At 38.1% G+C, this 25,776-nt stretch overlaps 3 protein-coding genes across 7 annotated transcripts in view; 2 read left to right on the plus strand and 1 right to left on the minus strand.

Moving 5' to 3' along the window:
• The window catches only part of LOC111864593 (uncharacterized protein ZK1073.1), a 119,266-nt gene extending 112,257 nt beyond the window's left edge, over positions 1-7,009 (plus strand). For all 4 annotated transcript variants that reach the window (XM_023851942.1, XM_023851941.2, XM_023851944.2 and 1 more), the window contains 2 exons: positions 1,397-1,559; positions 4,224-7,009. In XM_023851942.1, the coding sequence (XP_023707710.1) occupies positions 1,397-1,559; positions 4,224-4,454 (394 nt within the window). In that variant the 3' untranslated portion in view covers positions 4,455-7,009. The remainder of the gene's footprint in view (positions 1-1,396; positions 1,560-4,223) is intronic.
• Positions 7,010-9,689: 2,680 nt separating this feature from the next.
• On the minus strand, positions 9,690-14,452 carry LOC111864605. The gene is made up of 2 exons (XM_023851970.2): positions 13,757-14,452; positions 9,690-11,496 (listed from the first exon to the last, which is right to left on the minus strand). Exons 1-2 carry the CDS (start codon positions 14,031-14,033, stop codon positions 10,883-10,885), a joined length of 891 nt encoding a protein of 296 aa, XP_023707738.1. The 5' UTR covers positions 14,034-14,452; the 3' UTR covers positions 9,690-10,882.
• LOC111864604 (methyltransferase-like protein 25) lies at positions 13,036-23,251 on the plus strand. 2 transcript variants are annotated; one of them, XM_023851969.2, is made up of 5 exons: positions 13,036-13,429; positions 17,376-17,927; positions 21,935-22,093; positions 22,252-22,398; positions 23,032-23,251. In XM_023851969.2, the coding sequence occupies exons 1-5, from the start codon at positions 13,100-13,102 to the stop codon at positions 23,134-23,136; spliced, it is 1,293 nt and encodes a 430-aa protein (XP_023707737.1). In that variant the 5' UTR covers positions 13,036-13,099; the 3' UTR covers positions 23,137-23,251. The 2 variants fall into 2 exon arrangements, with proteins under 2 accessions (XP_023707737.1, XP_023707736.1); XM_023851968.2 differs by lacking the exon at positions 13,036-13,429 and adding an exon at positions 16,523-17,211.
• Positions 23,252-25,776: the final 2,525 nt, after the last annotated feature.

Below are 25,776 nucleotides of genomic sequence, written 5' to 3' on the forward strand. Positions count from 1 at the left end.
CTGCAAAGCACTGAAAGACTGATTCTTCTGTGCCATCATTCAGATGAGAAACAGTATTACTAGTGGAAAATATGTGATATTATATCATGGTCAGCATACCTCAAGAAACAACCACCACCACCACAATGCCACTGCCGCCATGAGCAGCATCAGCATCAGCATCAGCATCAAAATCACAACCCTGAGAGAGAAAGATAAATAATAAACACAATTTATATAAGAAACCATAAAGAATACGAAAAAAAAATGAATAAAATCTGTTCATTAACTTCATATTTCTTCCAAGATTGGGAAAAGACTGTCATTACACGATTTCAGTCATTGATAATCTCAGTACAGCTCTCAGAATGATAATTCTCCACTGGCACATAGTTTTGAAACCGCTGGCCCAGATGGTAATCCAAATTTTCACTGCTGTGAAGTCCTCAAATTTCATATACCAGAAATTGGGTGAATTCTGTTTGGTCCATATTGGTCCCCACTTTGCATGAAGCTTAAATAAACAGTGGCCCTACAAAAGGCACTTTACAAGGAGCAGACTGAGGAGAGAGAAAATATTAAGAATGATAAGAGGAATGAGGGTGGCTAAAAGAGGGAAAAATTAATAATAGTGATAAATAAGGATAGCCCTGAAAGGAGCAGTTCACAGTGGGACTTAATGGGCCAGGTTGGAGAACCAAGTTATGGCATATCCTTAGAAGGAGGCCTCTTAACTGAGAGACCTTCATGACTTGATGACTTGCTAAGATAGAGACCATCCTCAGTGTTCATGCTGTTGGGATGAAGTTCTGTCTCTCACCTCTCTAATGTGTCTGTATCTGTTTGAGAGGATGCTGGTGTTCTGAAATAGGATGCTATGGCACATTGTGGTTCTGCATTCCACTGTGACTTGCTTGTTTAGATGGTACAGACAGGTATGCCAGTAATGGTCTTTGACCAAGGAATGTCCATTCTGTCCAGTGTAGATTTGGTGACAATTGCTGCTGTACTCGTATATGCCATTGTCTTACTGAGTACATAGGAAGACCGCACTAATGACACATACGACACACAAAAACTATGACAGCTGCAACAGAGTGCAACGACAGCATTCTAATCATGAGATAGAGCTAAATATTGACGTGCATGGAAGCATGGTGAACAAATGTACAGTGCAGTGGTCTCCTCAAAAGAAAAGGAAAATTACCTGATGATGGCCCATATGCAGCCAAAACATGTCATAAACTAGAAGAAATATATGAATAGAGACATTTTAGAAATTTGATAATCAATTTTAATATATAAAATATACTTTTAGTGTGAAATATATTCCTAATGTCTTTTATATTGTTGCATTATTGATGGATACTTTGATAATAAGGACAAATTGGTAAAGAATGCATTTGTAATTTTTCAGCCGAAAGGATCTGCCATTGAAGCAGTGCAAGACAGACATACTGCTAATAACAGGAGTGTTAAGCTCATATGCTAATGTGGTGGAGAAGCTGCATCGTGACTTGGAGAAGACAAAAGCCACTCTGCTCAAGATTGAACGGGCAGGGGATGTCCTCCTGCAAGCAGTGAGTAGCAAAATAAACTAAAACCTAAAAATGCTTACTTTTTAAAAAAAGTACTAAATTATCCTATATTACAGCCAGTTAGAAATAATACTCTCTCTTGAAATTCTTATTCTTGTGGTAAAGTATTGCTATTTTCTATGAAGTGCTACTGTTGGAAATTCTATTTACTACCCTTTAATTTTTGTAAACAAATTTTGGATCTGCACCAATTTACTGTCATTTTCTTTTCTTGGCACTACAGCCCCAGTGGGCCTAGGCCTACCTCCATGAACTCCATTCACTTCAGTTTCTCTCAATCTTACACATACGGTAGGACTCCTTGGGCAAGTGATCAGCTCGTCGCAAGGCCTCTACCTGTAGACAGACACAGAAAAACGCACACAAACATCAGTGCCCTGAGTGGGATTCGAACCCACGATACCGGCTTCCGAGCGAGCGAAGACAGTGCATGCCTTAGACCGCTCGGCTACCGTGACCGGCATTTACTGTCATTACTAAACTAGAAATACCAAATTAAATATATGATGACTTTTATATAAGTTTCTTCCATTTGTCTAAAGCAGTTCCTACTCTGTTAACTTCACAAATAAAAGTATCCATGGAATTAAGTGGTAACATTGTGCAAATATTCTGAGGATCTGAGTTTGATCACAGGGAAGTTTTTATACAGTTCTATTTCCATGTACCTTTTAAGTTGTGTTTAAAATATAATAATTCTAAACCTTCTTCAGAAAACATTTTCTCATTTGAGTGCCTCTTGACTTCAGAGCAGGTCGCCTGGAATGACATGAATATAATGTGGAAAGAAATATATGTATTACTAACACATTTGATCTAACTGAACTGAGTGTGTAAATTTTTCAAATGCTGAAGAATGCTGTCTTCTGGGATGGGGCGCCATGTAGATCTTGTTGGTTCACGCAAGATGTACATGGTGCCACATCCCAGAAGACAGCATTCTTCATAGTCACTGCTGTGAAACCTTGAAATCCTACATTTTCAAACGATCTTGAATTTGAATGTGTGCTTATTTTAAATCGATAGTTCCTTCATAGGAACTATGTTGGTAAAATGTGTGTATCTGACCAAGTAACTGCTCCCTGCTTACTTTTGAATATCAGTGTTACAGGCAATAATTAATTAATTTTCAAGGAATTTGGTATTAACTGTATACCACTGGAAACCAACACATCTTGGTGCTTTTTAATTGTTATCAACAGATCCTATCAGCTAACATATATAAAATTTTAATGCATTTTTTGAGAAAACGGTTTGAAAAGCACTACTTCCAGTTCCAAATAATTATCTACACACAGTGCTTCATTCTGTCCTGGCATATTTTTCTTAAAACATCAGTGACATTAATTTCTGTTTCTTCTTAAATGTTGTAAATAATTTTGCAGAAGTTATGTTTTAGACCCTAATAGCTGATCTGGGGCACGTGGTAGTGTAGTTGGTTGAGACACTGTGCTACAAGCCAGAAGGTTGCAGGTTCAATTTCTGATGAGGTCATTGAATTTTTTAAATTTACCCGATCCTTCCAGCTGCAACATGGCCCTGGGGTCGACTCAACTTCTAGCAGAAATTAATACCAGGAAGATTGCTGGGGAGTAAAGGATGGTGGGCATGTAAGGCTGACAACCTTACCGCCAACTGCGAGCTGATTTTCTAGAAGATGTGGAACCCTCGACCTCTCACACCCCTATGGGCCTTGACAGCTTGTTACAGGCTGTCCCAGCTTTAATAGCTTTTTTTTTTTAATTTGACAAGATTTTTTGAATTTTAGATTTTGCATTGAAAGCTTGACCATTTTTCTTCATGGTTATAGTACAGCTATTTAAGAAGTTCATCCCTCATCAGCACATATCACGAATGCTACTTGTTCTGTTATACTGCATCATTATATAGTAATCTTGTATACCTATATGTGGGTATACTGTACCATACCACCCTGCCAAGCCATAGCCTTGTTACTTGTAGGTGAGGATGTTACTTTGAGAGATGGGAAAACATCAAAATATACTTATTACACTGAAAAATTATTGTTCTGAGCTTCTTATTTGACCATATTTGTTCACCGAGTTGATGGCACATTAAAACAAAATAATAACAGACTTTTTGCTACAATTCATTTCACTATTACACACCGTTACTTTAGAAATTTATCACCCTTTCATTTCAAAAAGATCATGGGTGTCCTGGGAATTGAACCATTGTGAACCTTGATGCTGGCATCACAAAATCTATTTCTTTAACCTGTGCTTGCTGTTATTAGCATATTAATTTTTGTTGCCCAGTAAAATTTGATAGTTGTAGCTAAATATGCAATTTCCATCATCTTCCAGTCCATTCTTAAATAATAATATTAAGTACATATGGTACTTGAAAGATTCGTTTGAATCAAAGGATGTCTTGGATGAAGATGAAGAGGGATAGTGGAACATATCACTGGATCATTTCGGTAATTATGTGGATACAAATAAATAAATCTCTTTGTATTTTAAAATTGCTGTCATATGACCTGTTAGAACTGTTTAATCTCTGTAGCTCCTGCTGAACAAGAAGGAATGAAGGAAGGAGTTACACATTTGTCCACCTTATCAGGTTTCTGGATGAATGGCTTAAAATTATGGCAGTAATATTGTAACATTTTGTGTTTCACAGCCAGAGAAAGTTGCACACAGCATCCTTCTTTTCTGCAAAGGACAGGGACTCCTCACATCACTGACACTGCCTGGAGTAGAGAGGCAGAGGACATTCTCCAGTAGCTCAGGTGATGGTGATGGTCGACCACGTCTTTCTCGAGGCATGAGCATGGAGGAATATGACAAGCCTAATATTCGACGACTCTCCATCACCATTAACAGTGACCATGTGCCAAACAAGCACAATTAAACAATTTTTATAGATAAACTATACCCACCTGTTTCATAACGGAGGGCTTGGTCCCTTATGCTCATTTTCTATCCCTGGAATATGAGTTGGCTCATAGAAGATTATGAGCAGTGAACTGAGTGTAATTTGGCTCTTGTTTGTGGGGTCTAGATTCACACTGAATTCATACTACAGTAGAAAATATAATATTCTGTTCCTCATGCTAATAACACAACCAGCACAACAGCACACCATGATAGAGACCTATTTTTGTAAATCTGTGCATCATCATCATTTTTGGCACATTAAGTTACTGTGTTACAACGGAGTTATTTTTCATACTAATTCAGCAGACTCCTAGTAAAAAATGTTGAACTGGGTCAGGTCAGACAAACTGGGCTAAATAAACAACATTTGGTAATCAAAATTAATCAACATTATTAGCAGTTACTAGAATATAAAGACAAATAGCAAAAATTATTTCATCATAAATGCTGACAGTCTTATATAATTTCAGTGACAATCATAAAAAGAACAATAAGTTTTGTATTCATACAAATTACTCTCTACTGTGTTCTGACTTCAGAGGCCTTGATCCTGTTTGGTTTGGACTGCTACTGTTGCACCATAAATGGTCAAGATCCTCTATGATAAGACTATTTTACCTTTGGCCTATCTCTTGCATATGCCTCACTGTAAATGGGAGTCAGCTTCACACAGTAATTTTGTCAGATTATCAGACACATGAGAACTTCGCTGCAGAGTAAAGAGGAAGAAGTTACTAGATGCAGGGCATCTTAAACACACTTTCTGTTTTGCAGACAAGAAAACAGTTCAAACTGAGTCAAAAGCTTTTATAAATCACCTTATTAATAATTCAGCTGTAGATCTAATGTATATCTTACATATCTGAAACAACATTTGGTATAAAGATCTTCTGTATTTAAATTTTCATGTTGTGTCAAGATGGCAGAATTAATGAAAGAAGACAGACATGTTTATTTGTACAAATAATTTGAAGCAATATCCAGTAATTACATTATGCCAGATGTACATTATATTCTGTGATGTGAATTAGAAAGCAATTCAGAAATGGCAAGCAGCTAATACATGACCTTTCAAACAATTCTGCTTTTAGGATCAGAAAACACAGTCATAAAGAAATACTGAAAAATGCGTTTCCACAAACCTCATATCCCAGAAGAAAACTCAATACCTGCTTAACATAAGTAAATTATGCTTATCATTTTCATTACTTGGTATTAGTTTGAAATAACCATTTGAGCAATAAGACGGCTTTACCAAATAAGGAATTACTGAAATTTTCTGAAATATTGATCAAATAGCCTCAATGAAGAGAGAATACCAAAATAGATAAAACACATATAAACATATCTATGAAATAATTAGCAAATTGGAATTCTTTCACTCTTGAGATCCATGCTGTGCTGATTTCTGTTTCTAGGACAAATACGTATGTCAGTATTACATTGAGGTAGCAGCTCGTGTGTAAGATAGTGTAGAAATGCAGTAATGCAATTGTACCAGCTGATGGAGCTTGTTGATAGAGAGGTAGTCCTTTTATATTATACATGACTAGCAGCAAACATTTTATATATACCTTATAGTTACACTATCACACATTCATTTGCACACATAGCAAAAGAGTAACAAGTGCAATCAAGGAATGATGTGAAAGAAAATAGTTCGATTCTTAGTTTTGTACCTCTTTTATTTTGTCCAGGTACTCTGTATACTGTCAATGTTTGCTAAGTAAATAGTATATAATATATATTTTATAATAGATATAAGTGGAAACAAACTTTGTACATATAGTGGATTTCATCCACACTCGTATATACAGTACAACACTTGTCTTTAAACAGAAGTACATGAGAGTTAACAATATATATGCAGTATATATACATGCTGCACATTAGTTTATCAACTGCAAAGAAAGTCATCTTCAGACAGACGCAAGGAATACAGTTAGTCTGAAGTTATGAAATGAGTAATGTAAAACATGACTGTATTTAGAAGTACAGTATTTCATCAATGGATAAATTTGTTTTACAATGATACATTATTTCAGATGCCCAAAATGGTTTGATGCTGATGCTGATCCTGTTTTTGAGTGGACTGTATTGCAGACATTTCAGAGATTCTTACTGTCTCTGCCTTCAAGGTGAACACCATAGGGTCATCAAGTAATACTGAAGATGAAGCAGAAAGGATCTTCACAATGTTAGCAATACGTCCATTTCTACATGGAGCCATCATTCAAAAGCTAGATCAGCATTAATTTTAGAAGTGTTCAAGAAAACCATTATTCAGTGGAATGTATATAAATTGAGATGGACAATTAAAAAAGCCTAGCTGATATATTCATTACATATTCAGAAGTAGTCCTTCGGAGTCTTACTATGTAGAATTTAATTCAGGTATAAGAAAAACAAGAATTCTTTAGTCCAGAAACTACCAACTTGCAGATGCTGTGTTTTGAAGTTCAAGGAATATAGATGCTTTTTGTTACCAATTCGTATAGCTCATTGTTATTAAATTGTTTATTTTATCCAGTTAATCCTTTCTTTCTCTTCCTGAGAAAAAGTTAATTCTGGTGGTAAATTTACCAGATAATTTACTGATAAAGCATAAAGAAATGAAGTACAAACTTGGTGTTTCAGTCACAATGGAGAGGCAAGCAGTATAGCTCTAGTACTTAGAGGTGACAGTCCTCCGACGCGAGGTAGGAGAAGTATTGGTAGCGGCAGGGAGAGCTCCAGCATGCCGACAAGTGTGCCGGGGAATGCGGTACAGGCGTTCTCAAAAGGAAATAACGTCTTACCTCATTGTGTTGCATAGTGATGGTGGTTTATTCTCGTTGATGTTCACACATCCGATGTTAAGTTTTAAGTGCCGAATGGCAGACTGTTATGCACTATACACTATTATAGACTTTTCACTGTTATACGTATACATTAAGAGTTTATTTACATATTACACGGGTCTATTCTAAAGGGGCAACACTGGCAATGTCCGATTATTTTTTGTTTTCTTCCAGCAGAACCCCAGTTTCAAAATAATTTTCTTTAATGTGGAGATGCATCCCTGTAAATCTAACGTTTTCTTCAACTTTTCATGAACTTATTTTTTTCAGGGTAGGTCTCCGTTTTTCGACTATGTAGAGGTTATTTATTGTTCTTCGCACCACAGACTCGTTAAAGTTGTCCAAAGTGGCTAGTGGAGATTTCCTAGGTCTTTCTTTATGGGGTGTTGAAAAGGAAGTGGAAGCCCCAGATTCGATATTTTTTGCTTCTCTTACTATTCTTCTGACACTACTTCCTGATACACCTGTTGCCTTTGCTACTTCCACTCCTATGTTCTTCACTGTAATTGTTGGCCCAGCCTCTTTCATATACTTATATATGTTACTAACAATTTCTCTTGATTGTGAATGCAACACTTTTCCACTCAATTTACTTCGTGTAGGTGGCATGTTAAAGGAGATAGAAAAAAATGTACAAATATAAACAAACAAAAAAGAAAATCAACGAATAAAAATAAACAATAAAATAAAATATTGTCACTGTCACCACTTGACTTGTGGCCCAATACTTCAATGCGACGTCTCAGCTATCTTTGGCTGTGGTTGGATCTCAACTGTCTTCGGCGACTGCTATCCCAATACTGACTTCTTGCTGTCTTGTTGCTGTCTTCTGTCTCTGTGGCTCTCGGCTTATGTAGGTGTTCTGCAGACTGGATACCAGACACCATTCCTCACTGTTTCGTTTCTACTGTCCACTGTTACGTAACGGGTGCAACAAACTCTCTGTAGTTCATTTCTGGGGAGACGCGTTCGTTGCTTCTGCATTGTCTACGCAACAGCTCCCTGTTCTCTGCGTTACAATGAAGTGCCTATTCCAAACTCACGTGTTCGGCAATCCGTTGCCTTGGGAACGCTCCTTTGCAACGGTCTGTTTGTATTCGATTTGTCACTGTTGGAACTCAATTTCCATTGTAGCTGTTGCGCAGCGATGGAGGTAATGCGTCACAGTATTAATACAGTAATTAGAGAATAATACACTCAAATACGACTCCTAGATTCAAAACTTTTTAACTTGACTGTACAAGGAAGAATGCTCTTGAGACGATTACTCGCACTGAATGCAGATGAATGACTAATCACAACACCCCTCAAATTTCATGAATGGACCTGCCCATCCACGGTGCAGCTTTTCCTGGACTGTCAGCTCTAAGTAATAGAGCTTTACCTATAAATTATGAAGTACATGCTTAGAATTTTGAATACTTCTTGTAGTACCTCGTAGTTGTAAAATGCAACCTTAGAATTAGATTTCAGGTTCTCACAGGAGTGATGTTACATTATGTAGTCTAGTAGAAGTTCACCAACAGATGGGACTGCCTGCTTATTTTTTTTTAATTCACTTAGTGGAGGGTGGAGTCCAACTGGGTCCACTCAGCACAGCAGCCACTGATTGGCCTATTGTAGCCTGTCCCGGGAGATTATGATGATGGAGAATTTGGTAGAATGAAGATTGGCAGGGAAACCGAAGCACTCAGAGAAAACCCGCCCCAGTGCCACTTTGTACACCACAAATCCCACTTAACCAGACCCGGGATCGAACCCAGGCCGCCACGGTGGGAAGCCAGCAACTAACCGCTTGAGCCATGGCACAGCCTTGCCTGCTTCTTACTGATTACTTGTATGGCTTACTAATCAAATTTGAAAACAGAGGCAGTATGTTTGCCTGAAACATCAGTCAACTTCTACCAGAATGCACAGTGCTATATACCAGAAAATTATACTGTTCATAACCTTAAAGATTTGTGTCATGATCATTTAATTAAGAATTTTGACTGCTGGGATGTAACACCATGTAGTCTGGTAAAAGTGAACCAACCAACAAATGTATCGCCTCCATTGTCAGGGTTGAAGAGAAAGCCAAGCAAGAAATCAGCAAAAAGCAAGCAGCAGGCAGCTTTATGATATCAAACATTGGTAGTGGTTATGAAAAATGTAAAGCTATCCCTGTAACTGGCTGTGAAGGCCCATAGGGTTGTGAGATGTCGAGGCTTCCACATTTTGTCTAGACAATCGGCTCACAAATGGCAGTATGGTTGTCAGCCTTACCTTTACCCCTCTCCCTCAGGAAGATACCTGGTGCTCGTTTCTTTTAGAGGCTGATTCAAACCCAGGGCCACAGTGCAGCTATAAGGATTAGGTCAACTGAAAAAAATCCACCTCATTGGGACTCAAACCTTACAGCTTATAGCACAGTGCCTCAACAAACTATGCTATCGCGTGCCCCCAGTAGTTATGAAACCAACCAAGTTTGTTGTAAGACAGTCACTGGCCAGTAAGGACATCAATACAAAAGCTGAGGAAGCTATGGCATTGGAAGCTGATACCAGGCAACAACCAATGAAGATACAGCAGGCTGAGAAGATGTTGTACGTGCTTTAGTGAATTGTAAAGTGTGTCCATTAGCATTAGCACTATAGTTATTTGTAGTTATGTTCTGTAAGAGTTCAGTAAAACCAACTGCCAAACCAAACCCTGTTATATAGCTGACAGTAGGATATATTAACCACCTACAGATTGAATACACGTTTGGCACCAATGTTCAATACTTTCTACTAATAGCATTCTACAGAGTGTAACTGAAAGGTTTGGAAAAACTTTGGGAACAAGTTACATGTACCAAAACAATAAACATCTCGCACAGTATGGCCAAAACGTACCAGAACACTGCCAAGCATGTACCACATCTGTCCTCTGACTGCCAGTGGTACATTTTCCAGTAGTTTTGGCAGATCTTGTAAGAGGAAATCTCGGTATTAGTTGCCTGTAAGCCGATGTCCTCTGGCGACTGATGTTTGCCGTGAATACTGACGCTGTCAGTACTGAAACATGCCTCATCTGTAAAAAGCACTGATGAAACACATGCTCAGCACTTTGTTGAACAAAACAGCGACAAGTTCTCTCGCGCTGGAAAATCAGCAGGCGTGGGGCCCTGCACGGGTTGTACAAGGTAGGGGTGAAGCAACTGTTCCTGCAGTACCTTCTAATTGGTCATGTCCATAACATTAACTCCTTCCCTACTTGTCTCGTGCTGACAGCTGAATCCATATTGATTCCTAGCAACACGGTCTAGGACCTAGGATATCCAGGACACTACTGTGGACAGGTCTCTTCGCAACTCCACAGAAATTGGCTTAAAACATTCCAGTCTCTCCAAGCCCTCTGAGCCTGCAATCAATGGCGACAAATGTTACATGGTTTGGATCGTTTGGATGCAGTCTACCTGATTAATATTTATAGTTTCTAACACAACCGAATGGCCATTCGACGATTACAATCATCACAACTGTTATACGTTGCAATCGATTATGACCGATTATGACTGTAGGGCTGGGACAGCTGGGCATTAGTCACTTGAAGCCTCCGTGCCCGGTGAAAAGTTTGAAAATAATGAAGCATCCGATGTATTCGATGGTGGTCGCGATGTATAGCCTTGGTAGGGAGGAAGGGTCGGAGGAAATGATCTGGCTTGTTTTAGGTATTGTAGAAGTTTCATACTTTCTATCCTGAATGTGAATTTCTCATTCGGCGTCAGTGTTTTAACAGTGGGCAAAATAGAGTAGAAAAAAGCTAAATCTTCATCATCTTGTGGTGTTGCCTTTTTCATGCTGTGACTTTCCATAAATGTAATGAAACTACGTTCAACATCCGTTAACTTTCTTTTACGTGAAGATGGGAGCTGTTGAGGAAGAACCACTGTTTCATTGGCGGTAGGAGTATGGTAGTCTTCTTCAGTTTCGCGATTATCTCCATCACATTCATTTTTGGGTGAGTCCGGTTGAGTATCCATGGTACGAAATGTAGGTGTTGGTTCAGAAGATTTCTTTAGAAAGGATAATTGCTTGCTGTAGATGTATGTTCTCACTTTCTTGGCTCCGGAACCTGGTTTTATGGATCGTTGTTTTAGGTTTCTAACGTAGTTATCTCGTACTGTTCTCCATTTCGATACCACGTCTCGTACTAAAACAGCAGAAAAAAAAATTTAAATTGCTTATATCATACGTTTATTTTTAAATTAGACAGTCTGGTTTTTGATATGCGCTAACTTCATTTCTTCTCTAGTAGTTTCTCCGTTTCCAGGTACCTTGCAAGTGGAAGCAGTTTCAGAGACCCACATTACAGCTATCGAGTCGGTAGATCAACAGCAAGTCAAGTCGTACGAAGAGTTTGTCAAATTATCTGGCGTGTACTGAAAGAAGAACGCTTTCCTACTCCAAATGAGGACACGTGCTAGAATTGCGCAAGGTTTTCAAATACGGCATCTTTCCCCAACTTTCTTGGGGTAGTTGACGGCAAGCATACCCGTATAGTTAAACCTGAACGAAGTGGATCGTTGTACATGAATTACAAACATTTTTCCATTGGGTTAATGGCAATAGCCGATGCAAGTTACAGGTTCATTTACGTTGACGTGGGTTCTTTCGGCAAAGACTCAGACTCCATTATATTCAAGAATTCTTCACTTTGGAAACAAGAGGAGAACGGCCTTCTAAGAATTCCTCCACCTAAACAGCTGCCTGGAAATAATGGGCAGTATAGGCCGAGTATTTAGAAGTGACAGTCCTCCGAAGCGGAGTAGAAGAAGTATTGGTAGCGGCGGGGAGAGCTCCAGCATGCTGACAAGTGTGGAGGGGAATGCAGTACAGGCGTACTCAAAAGGAAATAATTTCTTACCTCATTGTGTTTCACAATGTTGGCGGTTTAGTCTCGATGATGTTCACACATCCAATGTTAAGTTTTAAGTGCCGAATGGCAGACTATTATGCACTTTATAGCTCTAGTACTTAGAGCTGACAATCCAGGAAAAGCTGCGCCGTGGATGGGCAGGTCCATTCGTGAAAGTTGTGGGGTGTTGATTAGTCATTCGTCTGCATTCAGTGCGAGCGGACGTCCCGAGAGCATTGTTCGTCGTACAGTCAAGTTAATAAGTTTTGACTCTAGCAGTCCACATGCCTGTCCTTCCTCGTCACCACCAGATGAATCGGCGCTATCATCAGAATTGTCATCACTATCACCGTCAACATGGAACGATTTCTTCAACTTTTCGTGAACTTTTTTCAGGGTAGGTCTCCGTTTTTCGACTATGTAGAAGTTATTAATTGTTCTTCGCACCACAGACTCGTTAAAGTCGGCCAAATTGTCTAGTGGAGATTTCCTAGGTCTTTCTTTATGGGGTGTCGAAAAGGAAGTGGAAGCCCCAGATTCGATATTTTTTGTTTCTCTTATTATTCTCCTGACACTACTTTCCGATACACCTGCTGCTTTTGCTACTTCCACTCATATGTTCTTCACTGTAATTGTTGGCCCAGCCTCTTTCATATACTTATATACATTACGAACAATTTCTCTTGATCGTGAATGCAACACTTTTCCACTCAATTTACTTCGTGTAGGTGGCATGTTAAAGGAGATACAAAAAAAATGTACACACACATAAATAAAAAAGAAAATCAACGAATATAAATAAACAATAAAATATGATATTAATACAGTATATAGAGAATAATACACTGAAATACGACTCCAAGAGTCAAAACTTTTTAACTTGATTGTACAAGGAAGAATGCTTTTAACTGAACTTGAGACGTCTGCTTGCACTGAAAACAAACGAATGACTATTCACGACACCCCTCAATTTTCACGAATGGACCTGCCCATCCACTGCGCAGCGTTTACTGGACTGTCACTTCTAAATACTCGGGGTGTACCATTTGCTTTTGTAGGGGACGAAGCATTTGCATTGTCTACGCATCTGTTACGACCATATTCCGGTACACATTTGCCAGCAGAGAAACGTGTCTCCAACTACAGATTAGCGCGAGCTAGACACTATGTGGAGTGTTCCTTTGGCATTCTGTCAAGTAAATGGAGAATACTTCATAAGCAACTGGATGTAAGCGTTGATTTTGCAGCTGACATTGTCAAATGCTGTTGTATTTTACATAGCTTTGTACGTAATCGAGATGGGTTCAATTTGGATGGTTCCTAGACTGTTTGTGGTTTAGAAGACAGGCCTACCGTTAGTAGTTTTGTTGTAAATAAAACCACCAATCGTTTTCGAGATATGTTGACTAAATATTTTGTTAGTGATAGTGGTAAATTGCCATGGCGGCTTGAGAGGATTTAGAAAGAGCCTAACTTCATATTCCCATGTAAAAGCATGTTAACAATAACATTAGAACAATACAAAGTACCTGCTATAAAATTGTATTGTACTCACCAATTAATTCTTGTTGATCTTGAGACTGGTTGTCATAATCTTCGAATAAAATCTTCGCTACTTCAACCCAAGCCTGGTGTTTTTTTCTTTTATCTTTGTAATCAGCGCTTGCAGTGTCCCATAACAGCGGATGATGTTGTACCGCACATATCAACGTTTCAATATCCATGGTAAAACGATGAAGCACAGTGAAAGATGAAACAGCAGTAAGTGAACAGGAAAACCGGATACGACAAGTGATGGACGTTACACTATGCGCTCGTCTGGCCGGCAACATTCGAGGCTACACAAAGCTGTGACGTCAGTCAGCAAGGCTCAATGTACGTTCGAACATAAATTCGTCCATCGAAAATCAACTCACGTTATGACGTACGTCAAGAAGTGCGCGCGTGCCTCGTATGATTGGATTTGATTTCTATTTCAACAACGGACGTCACGATGTGCGTTACAACGGAAGCATTCTGTGCGCTCGTGTGGCCCCAGCCTAATGTCTAGTACTGCTCGCATGTGGAGTGATGGAGTAATAATGCCTGTCACGTGTTAGTCGTTACTGAATCGTAAGGAACGTAAAGAACTCGTGTAATTTAGGTCTGTTATCTACGGTTATATATGTGCTTGGTTGTCACTTGGTCGGTGAAAGTGTTGTGCAGCTGTTGTTGCCGATTTTTTTTTCATTGCCCAGTGTTCGGCCAATTTTGTGAGTGGTACTTGTGTATTTAAGGTTATATTGGACGATATTACATTTAAGTAGTTTAAGACAAAACCTTTTAGTTGTTGTGTTTTTTGTAGTTAATTTAACAACGCGTTCATTATCGAGACACAATAGCGTCGACATTTTTATGTTCTTAGTGGTTTATTTCCTACATAAAATTCTGACGTTTTCCAATTAGAAATGCATGCCAGTTTGAAGGTTCTTTGAAAGTCCAGGTTGTTAGCCACAGCGCAAAGATAGCATTTTCTCATAGTGCCATCGATTAGCATTTGTCATGTTTCATTGCTCATATTGCCTTATCTTGTAAGTAATTCTTGTAAGAAATTGGACAGTCGCTTTAATACAATATCTGTACAACTATATACAGTATTTCAATCGGCCTGGCATGTTTTGGTCCCATTATGAAGTCATGTATTCAAGAAGATGTGGGGTTTATGTCTCAAATGACAGACTTAGTTTAAAGTAGTATTAACTGTTCAATAATTAAAATATTTTAAAAGAAAATTTGCTTCTCTGCTTAATTAAACACCATGCAATTAAGAGGGCTTCAAATTGTAACTCCATGCATTCTTAACCTTGGCATTAGAGGGAAGTGAGTGTTCATCTTCATGCCCTGGGATGGAGCCCTCAGAACCCACTGGATAGGAGACTCGGTGGCCTGAGGATTGGACTGAACATGACGGTGAAAAGAAAAATCTCACATCTGTTGGGAGTTGAGCACTGATTCATATTTGGCAGCCCATACTCACTGTACTGACTGACTTACACTACCTCTGGTCTAGGGTTTTATTCTTATGTGAGGATATCTAAAATTTTCATTTTTTAGTTTAGTTTTCATTCCATTATACCTTGAAATTTAGAAGTTCTCACATATGAGTAAAACCATGGACTGTAGCATTATATTATAAATGATACATTTATAAGAAAATTACCATATAAAAATTATATGAAATTTTATTTTCTACGTATCAACAGTCTTGTGGAGCCGAGATATAGTCGGTATAGTGACTGGCTACAGGCTGGATGACCGGGGGGTTGGAGTTCGAGTCACTGTAGGGTCAAGATTTTTGCTTATCCATATTGTTCAGACCAGCTCTGGGTCCACCCAACCTCCTATACAATGGGGGTAAAGCAGCCGGGGCGTGAAGCTGACCACTCACCACCAGCTAGTGCCAAGGTCAAGAAAATGTGGATCTATACATCCACTCCCCCATACATCTTCATTGCATAGTGCTTAATTAGTTAAGCACAGGGACAACTTTACCGTTACATATTAACAGTAATGACTGAGAAATTTTATATTTTGAGGCGTATTATTTTAGAAATATTTTTAATTACATACAGAACTGTTAAATGACATGGATATTGGTCAGAGGGTGTAGTGAACAGGGCATGAGATATGGTTATAAATTCCCAAATTTGAAGACACATAGTTTGCAAGAGATAAGGTTAGTGTTTTGGTTAAGGTTTTGAGAGGTCTCAGCAGCTTTAGTTAGGGTTTTAGTATTCACCAGTTCACCACTCGATGTCCCACAGTTTCAGGTTCTGCCATCTTTATGCCTTTTTGGAAGTTAGTCGTGTTACTATTGGAATTGTAACATTAAAAACATCAAAGAATAATCGTCATAAATTTGTTTACAGCGGTAATAGTCAAATGGATGAAGTTCTGATATGGAAGCTAAACATACTGAGAAGGAAATTGATGATGAAGCTGCCGATATCAACGATGTATTTCACTCCATAGCACTGAGTGAAGAGCGTCTATTGAAGCAGGGTTTTCAGGAAGGTTTCATGAAAGGCTCTTTGGAAGGAGAAGTGGAAGGATTCCATTTGGGCTATCATCGAGGTGCTGAGATTGGTGCTGAGATAGGGTACTATAAAGGTGTGGTAGAAACATTGCTAGTTATCAGTGACAAAAGGGAACATGATGTACCAGGTAAAGCAGTTAGTGTCCTCCAGAAAGTTTTAGAACTCATAAACCATTTTCCTACTTCAAATGCAGAAGATGTTGATATAACTGCTGCCTGTGATAATATTAGAGCAAAGTTCAAGAAAGCTTGTGCTTTACTAAAAATAGATGGTACATTTCCAGAATTAAGTAAAATTTCTTTTTGAATAATATTAGTGCCATTGTTAAGACAAAATGATAGCAGAGGTCATTGCTAGGCTTGAAGAAATTGTTAAGTACCTAAAACCATTGTTACCACTTGCGAACTGTCACATGGTGAACTTCATCACTAATGGGATGTGGGAAATTTATGTACCTGATGCTATAAAGAAAGAATTTTCATCTGTAAAACCAGAAGTCTTTAATACGATTTTCCTGCACTATGCAAAAGAGATTTCTATGGATAAAATAAAGGGAGAACTTGAAAGTGTCCCAAACTTTGCAAATTTTCTTGAGAGTGCAAGGAATATGTGTCTTCGTGGGATTTCAGCACAAGGAATAGTTGTGTCACTATCAGACCTGCAAGCAAAACTAGCTGCATGGGGCTATGAGTACCAGGAAAGTCTACACTTAGAACAGTTCATGACTCTGAAAAAGGTACATGAAGTTGAAATTATGAGTCAGATGGTGGCTGCTTTAGCTTGTATATCTCATGCCTCTCATGTGGTTGATGTTGGTGGTGGAAAGGGCTATCTCAGTTCTCTTCTGGCATTGCATTATGGACTTAGAGTTCTTGGAGTTGACTCTTCACATGTTAATACACATGGTGCAGCCAAGAGGACTCAGAAGCTAGAGGTATGCAACAGGTTTCAGTAAATGGATTTTGCACAACTGTAGTGATAAGGTTCTTTCAGCACTGAAGTACAGTGCTAAAAATGGTTTAATTGGAAGAATTGGCTATATTGCTGGGCTAAAGGGGTTGACAGATTACATTTTCATGTTCATACTTTGTTTTCTAGAAAAGATGGAATGGTTTATGCCAAAGGACCAACATACTTAAGCAAGGTGATGTTCCACCATGCAAGGGGAAACACCGGAAGCCCCACAATAATGCAAACAGCACTAAGGGCTGTGAATGTACTGGTGCTGAAGCTGATATCAACTGTAGACTCCAGTCTGAAAGCAGTGCTTTGTATAAACAGGTTACAATGTTTGTAACACAACAGACAGACCTCTGCAGCTTGGTTAAGGACCACTTTAACTCTGATAGGTGTGAGCACCTATCTATTACTGGATTACATACATGTGGAGATCTAGCTCCAGCATGTTTACGGATATTTGCCAATAAGGAGGAGTGTGGTTCAGTGAGCAATGTTGGTTGCTGTTATCATCTCATGGAAGAGGAATATGTTCGCAGTCCATTTTGGACTGATACAAATCCTCCATTACCTACAGGAGTACAACCTGGATTCCCAGTGAGCAAGTGCTTGCATATGCAGGAGTTCTCCTTGGGTCGTAATGCAAGAATGCTAGCTGCACATTCTCTGGACAGGATAGGAGAATACCATGAGGTAATCTTGAACATTTTATTGCATGGCACATTCAGTATCCATGGATCTAGTGAAAGGATGAATAAATTTATTTTATTTATTTATTTCATCTCTGTAGATCATTGTTACATGATATAGGACAAGTCAGTTACAGTACATTGGCTGATTACAATAAGAGAATAAAGTTACAATACTTACAATTGTTTACAATAGATTACAGTAGATTACAATAGTTAAGATTTCATATAGTGTGAGGTTGAATCCATATTAGGTCCCCTCGGCACATTGGCTTCCATATGTCCTATTGTACCTGTACNTCCTGGTGCAGCTTCTTGGTATCTGCAGTCTCTCCAGAATAGCCCATTCAGGTACATCTCCCACTGTGTTATCGTGGTTGCTGGAAAAAAGAAAGGAAAACTGCGCAGTAGGGATTCCCAAAACCGATTATTCATGAATTGTGTGATTATAATTGATTAGTGTTTGTCTCACACGAGAGAAACTTATCCACTTTATAAAATCAATGATCGAGTAGGTAAGTTTTCAAAACGTTTTTGAACTTATGTAGTACCGGTATTTCTTTAATATATCGTGGCAGATGATTTAGCAGTTGAAGTCCTACATTGTTAAAGTTGTTCTTGCATAGTCTTGTATTACATGGGACGATGTGCAAGTCATCTTTTTTCCTTGTGTTGTATGAATGTAATCCTGAGTTGGTTGTGAAATCATTCGAATTGGATTTTATGTATATTAGAGTTTCGTATATGTACAAAGATGGTAGAGGTAATATATGTAATGATTTGAAAATTTGTTTACAACTAGTCGCTTTTGGGACCTGGGTCATAGCTCTTATAGCTCTCTTCTGTAATTTAAAGATCAATTTTTCATTTACTGAGTTGCCCCAAAATATCAGTCCTTATGATANGATAAAGATTGGAATTGAGCATAATATAATGTGCAGACAGTCTCTAGTCTGGTCACTTTTCTAACTACCCTTAGGCCAAAACATACTTTACATAAGTTGTTCGCTAGCTTTTGTGTATGCATAGTCCATCTTAGATGCTTATCTAGCCAGACTCCCAGAAATTTTGAGTGATCTGTGTAGTTGATAACAGTGTCATAAATCCTTATTGGAGGGCATTCAAGTTGTAGTTTTTGAGGATGATGAAAGGCTATTGCTATTGTTTTCTCTTTATTAATAGTCAATTGATTCCTCTCAAACCACTCTGTGATTTTGTTTATTGTTCCATTCGTTTTCCTTTGGATTTCATTAGCACTATTTCCTGCTATAAAAAAGCTAGTATCCTCGGCAAAGAACGTAGGTTTCCCATATTCTGTGCTGGCCTCCAGGTCGCTTATGTATAACAGAATCAACACTGGTACCAGAACGGAACCTTGTGGGACACCATAGCTGATGGGTCTCTGTCGGGATAGGTAATTAATGTTTTGATTAGTTTTTTTGCATCTGTATGTAATTTCTACCGCTTGTTCTCTGTTTTCCGAGTATGTTTGGAACCACCTTAGTGTAACCCCTTGTATTCCCATTCTTTCCATCTTACTTAGCAATATATCATGATCAGGGCCCGAATTTTGATGATCTGAAAATATTTAAAAAATGGCCTATAAAATGGCCGAAAAAATCCAGAAAAATTACCTAAAATATGACCCAAAAATGTAATACACAGGGCCTGAATTTTGATGACCTGAAAATATTGAAACAATGACTAAAAGAATCCAGAAAAATGACCTAAAGGAGAAAAGAAAGAACACTTTGCTTCCATGTGATTCACATTTCAGAAAACATATGAAGAAAAGTCCCTAAAATGGCCAAAAATGACAAGAAATACCCTTAAAGGTCCAAAAAATTACCCACAAAATGAAAAAAAAAATGACCTTTAACCTACAAATGTCAAAAAATCACCTATAAAATTTACATTTCTGCAACCAGCAGCTCATATCAGATTTATATATTTAAGAGCATCACATAGGATACAAGGAAAAAAAGATGACATGTCATCGAAATCCGAGCCCTGATCATGATCTACTAGGTCGAATGGAATGATAATGCAGTCATGCACTCATGGACATACACAATATCTCTCTCTCTATCACACACACACAGAAGTGGGGGGGTGGGGTGGTAAATGTAAAGCTGCCATTGTATCTGTGAATCTTGCCATGTAGGGCTAAGGGCTATAGGGAGCATGGAGGTAGAGCTAATGCATTCCTAAATTCACATGAGATGGGCATGAGCTTGACACGTCTTTGCCCTTATTGAAAGAGGTCTGCATTCCTGTTGGGTAGCGGGCCTAAGAACCATTCTGTACATGATACTGCACTTGCACTTATAAATCCAAACATTCCTATATAGGACTCAAACACAGCCGTCATGACTTCAAATTTTCATGATTGTCTTCACTTGTAGGCAAAATTGATGTAATACATCACAGTTGGTTTTTCAGATCTCTTGAGATTGGCTGTTAATGATAATCTTACTTGATGCTATATAGTCTTATGTTGTTAAATAGCCAACACAAAAAGATTATAATCTTACATCTTATTCTATGCATTATAAGCTCTACAGCTGGTGCAGTATCATTAAATAACATGTATATTTAAAATATTCATGTATTTAATTTGGAGGACTTAAAATTACTTGACTCTGAAGATTACCGTCTCTTGGGTAGTTTGGTAGATGAATACCAGAGTGAGGATTCAAATCTTACCTATTTGGGTTGTTATGGAGGGCATGTGTAAGTAATATTTACAACATTATTCATGAATAAAAACTGTATGAAAAGACACAGATACACTGCTTGTGCATCATTCATATGCAAGAGAAACTCCTCAGAATTTGTTTGGAATCTTACACACATTCAACATGGGCTCAATTTGACTTACGTACAATATCCAGGGAATATTCAAGCTTCATCCATATACGTCAACAGCATGTCAGCAGCATGTCAACATCAGTTGCTGCAATAGAAGCTTGAATTCAGTTTCTTTGTGTGAATCATCAGCTCAGTCACCATGATCCTGCAGGAGAAGACAGCGAGTGGAGTGGTTTATCGAAACAAAGCTGGATAAGCAAGTCAGAACACATTTCAGCACACCATATCACAAGACTCGACCATCAAGACAATTCATATGTGTTTGATAAAACAGTTTAAGTAGACTGGAAATGTTTTGCAGAAGGAAGGTCAAGAAAGTGGATACCTCAAGGAAGCCATGTTCTGTGACAAGACTATATTCCATATTTCAGGGAAGGGAAACAAACAGTATCTACACATCTGGAGACCAGAACATGCTCATGCTACAGTGGGACACATTAGAGACAGCCCGAAAGTTAATGTATGGTGTGGTCTGTTGTATGATCATTTGATTGGCCCCTTTTTCTTTGCTGAAACCACTGTGACATCCAGCAGTTACTTGGATATGCTGGAAAACAGGTACAGGAACTGCAGCATGCTGTGTTCTTCCAATAAGATGGTGCACCACCACACTGGACCTTGAATGTGCGTGCATCTCTTAATCAGCATGTCTGAAACCAGTGGAGTGGACATGCTGGTCACATCTCTTGACCAGCCAGTTCATCGGATATCACACCCTGTGATTTTCTCCTGTGTGGATATGTAAAAGACTGTGTGTACCGGACTCCAGTGGCTGACATCAGTGATTTTAAAAATAGAATTCAAACCACTATTGCAGCAGTTGACATTGACCTTGTTGCAGCATACATGGATGGAGCTTGAATATCACTTGGACATTGTACGTGTGACAAATGAAGCCCATGTTGAGAATGTATGTCATGTTCAGAACAAACCCTGAGAGCTTCTCTCACAGATGATGCACAAACAGTGTGTGTGTGTCTTTTCATACAGTTTTATTTAAGAGTAAGGTTGTAAATATAATTCATATACACCTCATATATGTGTAAGGGTTGTGGCTGTAAATGTGTTGTATATTGCTGACACCCAGAAGCTTTTGAGGTAGAGAAAATAAACAAGCTAACTTGTCTTTTTTTTTAACAGTTGTCAAGTGAATCATTGTTCTTCCGAGCATTACTGCAGGTTCTGCTGCTCAAAAAGTGTGGTAATGATATTCCTTGGGGTCAGGTTGGTCGACTTAAATACCACAACTTTGTGGACTATGTACAAAAAGCTGTGAAGAAATTATGTCTCAGTATCGAAGTAAGTCTACTAGCTCTTAATATACAATGTGTGGAGTGACTGTTAATAGTTTTTAGACTTTTGAAAATGTGTTTTGAAAACTCATAGGCTCATATGCACAGCTTGTCATTGTAGTAGAACGTGAATTCCATTCAACTGTCTGCTGTATCTGTTTGCAGGTGAGTACAGATGAAATTGTGTCACTTTACAAGACACATTCTGTTGAACAGCAGCAGTTGCATGTCTTTTTTCTTCTGAGAGTTGCTCTAGCTCCTGTTATTGAAGCAGTTATTCTGTTGGATCGCCTTCTTTATTTGCTTGAACAGGTAAGCTATGAATTTGCATGTACTTAATCCATATACCATCTGTGATTTTGACATTCTGAACAGTTGTAAGAAAATCAAATTGCGAATAACATGTTTCATGCTTTTGTTGAAATATGTTTGGAATAAAATCTTTAGTGGAATTTTTTGTAATTCATTTCTTTCTGAGCTAAATGAGAGGATAATCTTATGGATAAGAGAACTGTAAGGAAGTTAGAACTCACCCTTCTAATATAAAAGAAGATGACATGTTTGTCTGATAAGTGTATGTAATAGCAAAACAGGTGAAACATTACACAGCTGTGCTAGTTCAACGTTTTTAGAAGTAGTACACAGACATCATCTGGGCCACAGGCAGAGGAGGAGGTCTGGACAACGTGGAGAAAAGAAAATTTTTGACCCTACTGAGACTCAGACTCTGAACCTTCAGTCATCCAGTCCATAGACAGTCTCTGTACCAACTCTGCTATCCTGGATCATAATTGTGGGGTACACAGTCCCCATTTATATATAACACTGCTACTGGAGAAACAGAATATGTGTTACATGACCACTTTTGAGAACACACCTATCACATAAGTTGGGGAATATGAAAAACTGCATTGTATAGTCAGTTTCTTTATTGACGTTTTTCAGGGCATCCAAGACTCCTATTTGGTACAGTTATTTGATCCAGTTATATCTCCTCGGTGTTACTGCATAGTTTCATTGAAGAATTATCCTGGGAAAGGAACAGATTGAGAGTTTTATATGGGTAATGATTTCTGATCTTTTGTATGTACATTGTTTTATTCAGTTACAAGCCTGAAATTTATATTCTTCTCATTTTGTCAATAAAGTATGTAAGTAATTTTAAGTATGGACTTATCCATACACAGTAAAGTGACAGGACATTGTAAATCCAGTGTTTGATCTTCATTGGAGTTAGGATTATTTATCACCATGTCATATGCATTGGATTGAAACAAACTTTCTCTTTAATGGGTGCCATGAACACTTTCATAGAGATTAAGAAAGCCAGTAACAAACCCAGTGATGAATGAACCTGCAGAGATCTGAAGGATGTGAAATGATATCTTCAATCTCCCTGAGCCTTGGTGGTATAGAGGTGGAATTTAACCTTTTACACATGGTATTTTTTTATTATATTATATTTAAGCATCCTGATTCATTCCACACTTCTATATGTATAATATTAACTCTGTCTTAAATGTAACACTTTATTGTAGTTCTTGTCCCCCTTCTTTCACACTACATGTTTCAACCGTAATCGGCCATCATCAGGTGTATTTCACTTCATGTAGCTGTCACACTGCACTTAATATTAACATTTAAATTCCAGATTTCCAATTGTTTATTTTCTGTCGTCAGTACCCGATATTCCAAAACTCCCCTTGTCGATTTTGTCAGTTGTGTTTTATGAATATTCACATGTCGATTGGTTTAAAATTTTAAATTCTCATTTAGCTTTAATATTTAAAATTTAAATTTAGATTTAAAAACCAAAATGACAGAGATACCTGCTCTATGCTTATATGTGCTATGTGCTTATACTTGCTAAAGATCATAATAAATTATACAGCCATGCTAATAAAATATGTTAAAATTGTAGATCTGAAATTTTAATCTGCATTACCATTATGAGTGTACAACTTATTGTCTGGAGATCCTCTGTCTTAAATTCTTAACTCTGGTTATAACTATTAGGCGGCTGTGATAACAGACACTGCTTTGAAGAGTTCTGTATTTTGTATCTGCGGTAACTGTCTGCCTGAGCATGCGTTACCGTGGAAACACCTCCAGTTCCGCAGTAACCTATATGCCTGATTGAGTGTTTCAATGGAAGTGCATGTATATTAGTCCCATGCCAAACCATTGTCATGGGAATGTGTTCTGTTAATACATTTTGCCTAGGAAATCAACTTTAATCTGACTCAACTATTCCAGCTTTCACGGGTCACATTACAATACAAATATAAAAACAAAAGTGTCCTATGGTAGAACAATAAAATATGTATTCAGTACATTTTCTAAGCTGTTCGACTTCAAATAAAAACTGCATTGTTACCAATCAATACATTTACCTGTGTATGAAACTTTGAATCAACCACCTTTTTAAATACAGTTTTGTTTATGTTTCCATGCAGTTAACACATTTCTGTAGTTTTTCAGTTGGCTATTTTGGGAAATATGTGCTTCAACCGGTAGAACTGGACTGCATATGATAACATTATGCCAAATGCTTCAAAATAGTAACTGCAGGAAACAGATGTGGAATAAAGAGGAGTCAAGTGTAAGATTTGAGGCTTTCACGGCGGTGACTATGAAGAAAGCAGTCTTCTGGGATTTGGCACCGTGTATATGTGGTGTTAACCGACGTTTCGGAGGAAACAGTCTGCTTTTACCGGTTCGCACGGTCTCTTCGCTTGCAGAATTCTTATATTTTTTCTTCTACCCTGAAGATGGAGGCGATACGTTCCTCCGAAACGTCGGTTAACACCACATATACACGGTGCCAAATCCCAGAAGACTGCTTTCTTCAGGAGTCAAGTGATTTATTACATTGTGATTCACATTACGTAAGCATTTCCTTGATGAGTTCTGCCTTTGTTTGCTGTCCTTGGAAGCAGGGACTGTAATGAAAACAACTTGCCAGCTGCATTTTTGGAATAGCTATGTGAAAAAAAAGGAACTACTTCTGAATTTGCTAAATTGAGATTAAATCACAGAAGAAATATTGTATACTGCCATTGTTCCTGTTTTGTGATCAGTATTCATGATCAGGAATTGGTAAAAAAAACAATTGCATAATTACTTATCTTCCATTACTTTGTAATTTTATGAATGCAAGATTTGTGTATTGTAATTTCATATATTTCTCTCCATCTCAGTGACATTGTTTCATGTATCGAGTCACACTGAAACCAAAGGAAGCAATGTTCTTGGTATTGTCAAGTGTTTGGCCTTTGATGAGGTTGTCTGCAATGCACAGTTACATTCCCAGTGACCTGCAATACAGTTCATATCCTTCCTTCTGAATTCAAGACTAAAAGAGAAGGCTTCGGGAACAAGCCCTAGCACAAAAACTAATTTCAGATCTGAGGACAAAAACATTTTTCCTTCTGTGACACAGACACTGACAATGACAATGAAAAAATGCTCTACAGACATGTTATACACAATGGACTAAATGTACCAAATGTGACCTTTGGACCTCTAATCGATAGCTTGACAAGGGGGTTCAGTGAGTTGAGACAAAATGAGGCACATAATATTGTGAATGACTGTACATGAATGAGTTTTTACATGCTCTTTTTCCTCGAAATTATACAATTGTTGGTGGAAGAGACAACAGATATTACCACCAGCATTTGATGAAGA

This window comes from Cryptotermes secundus, unplaced genomic scaffold (genome assembly GCF_002891405.2).
Source record: "Cryptotermes secundus unplaced genomic scaffold, Csec_1.0 scaffold7, whole genome shotgun sequence".
Taxonomy (NCBI): domain Eukaryota; kingdom Metazoa; phylum Arthropoda; class Insecta; order Blattodea; family Kalotermitidae; genus Cryptotermes; species Cryptotermes secundus.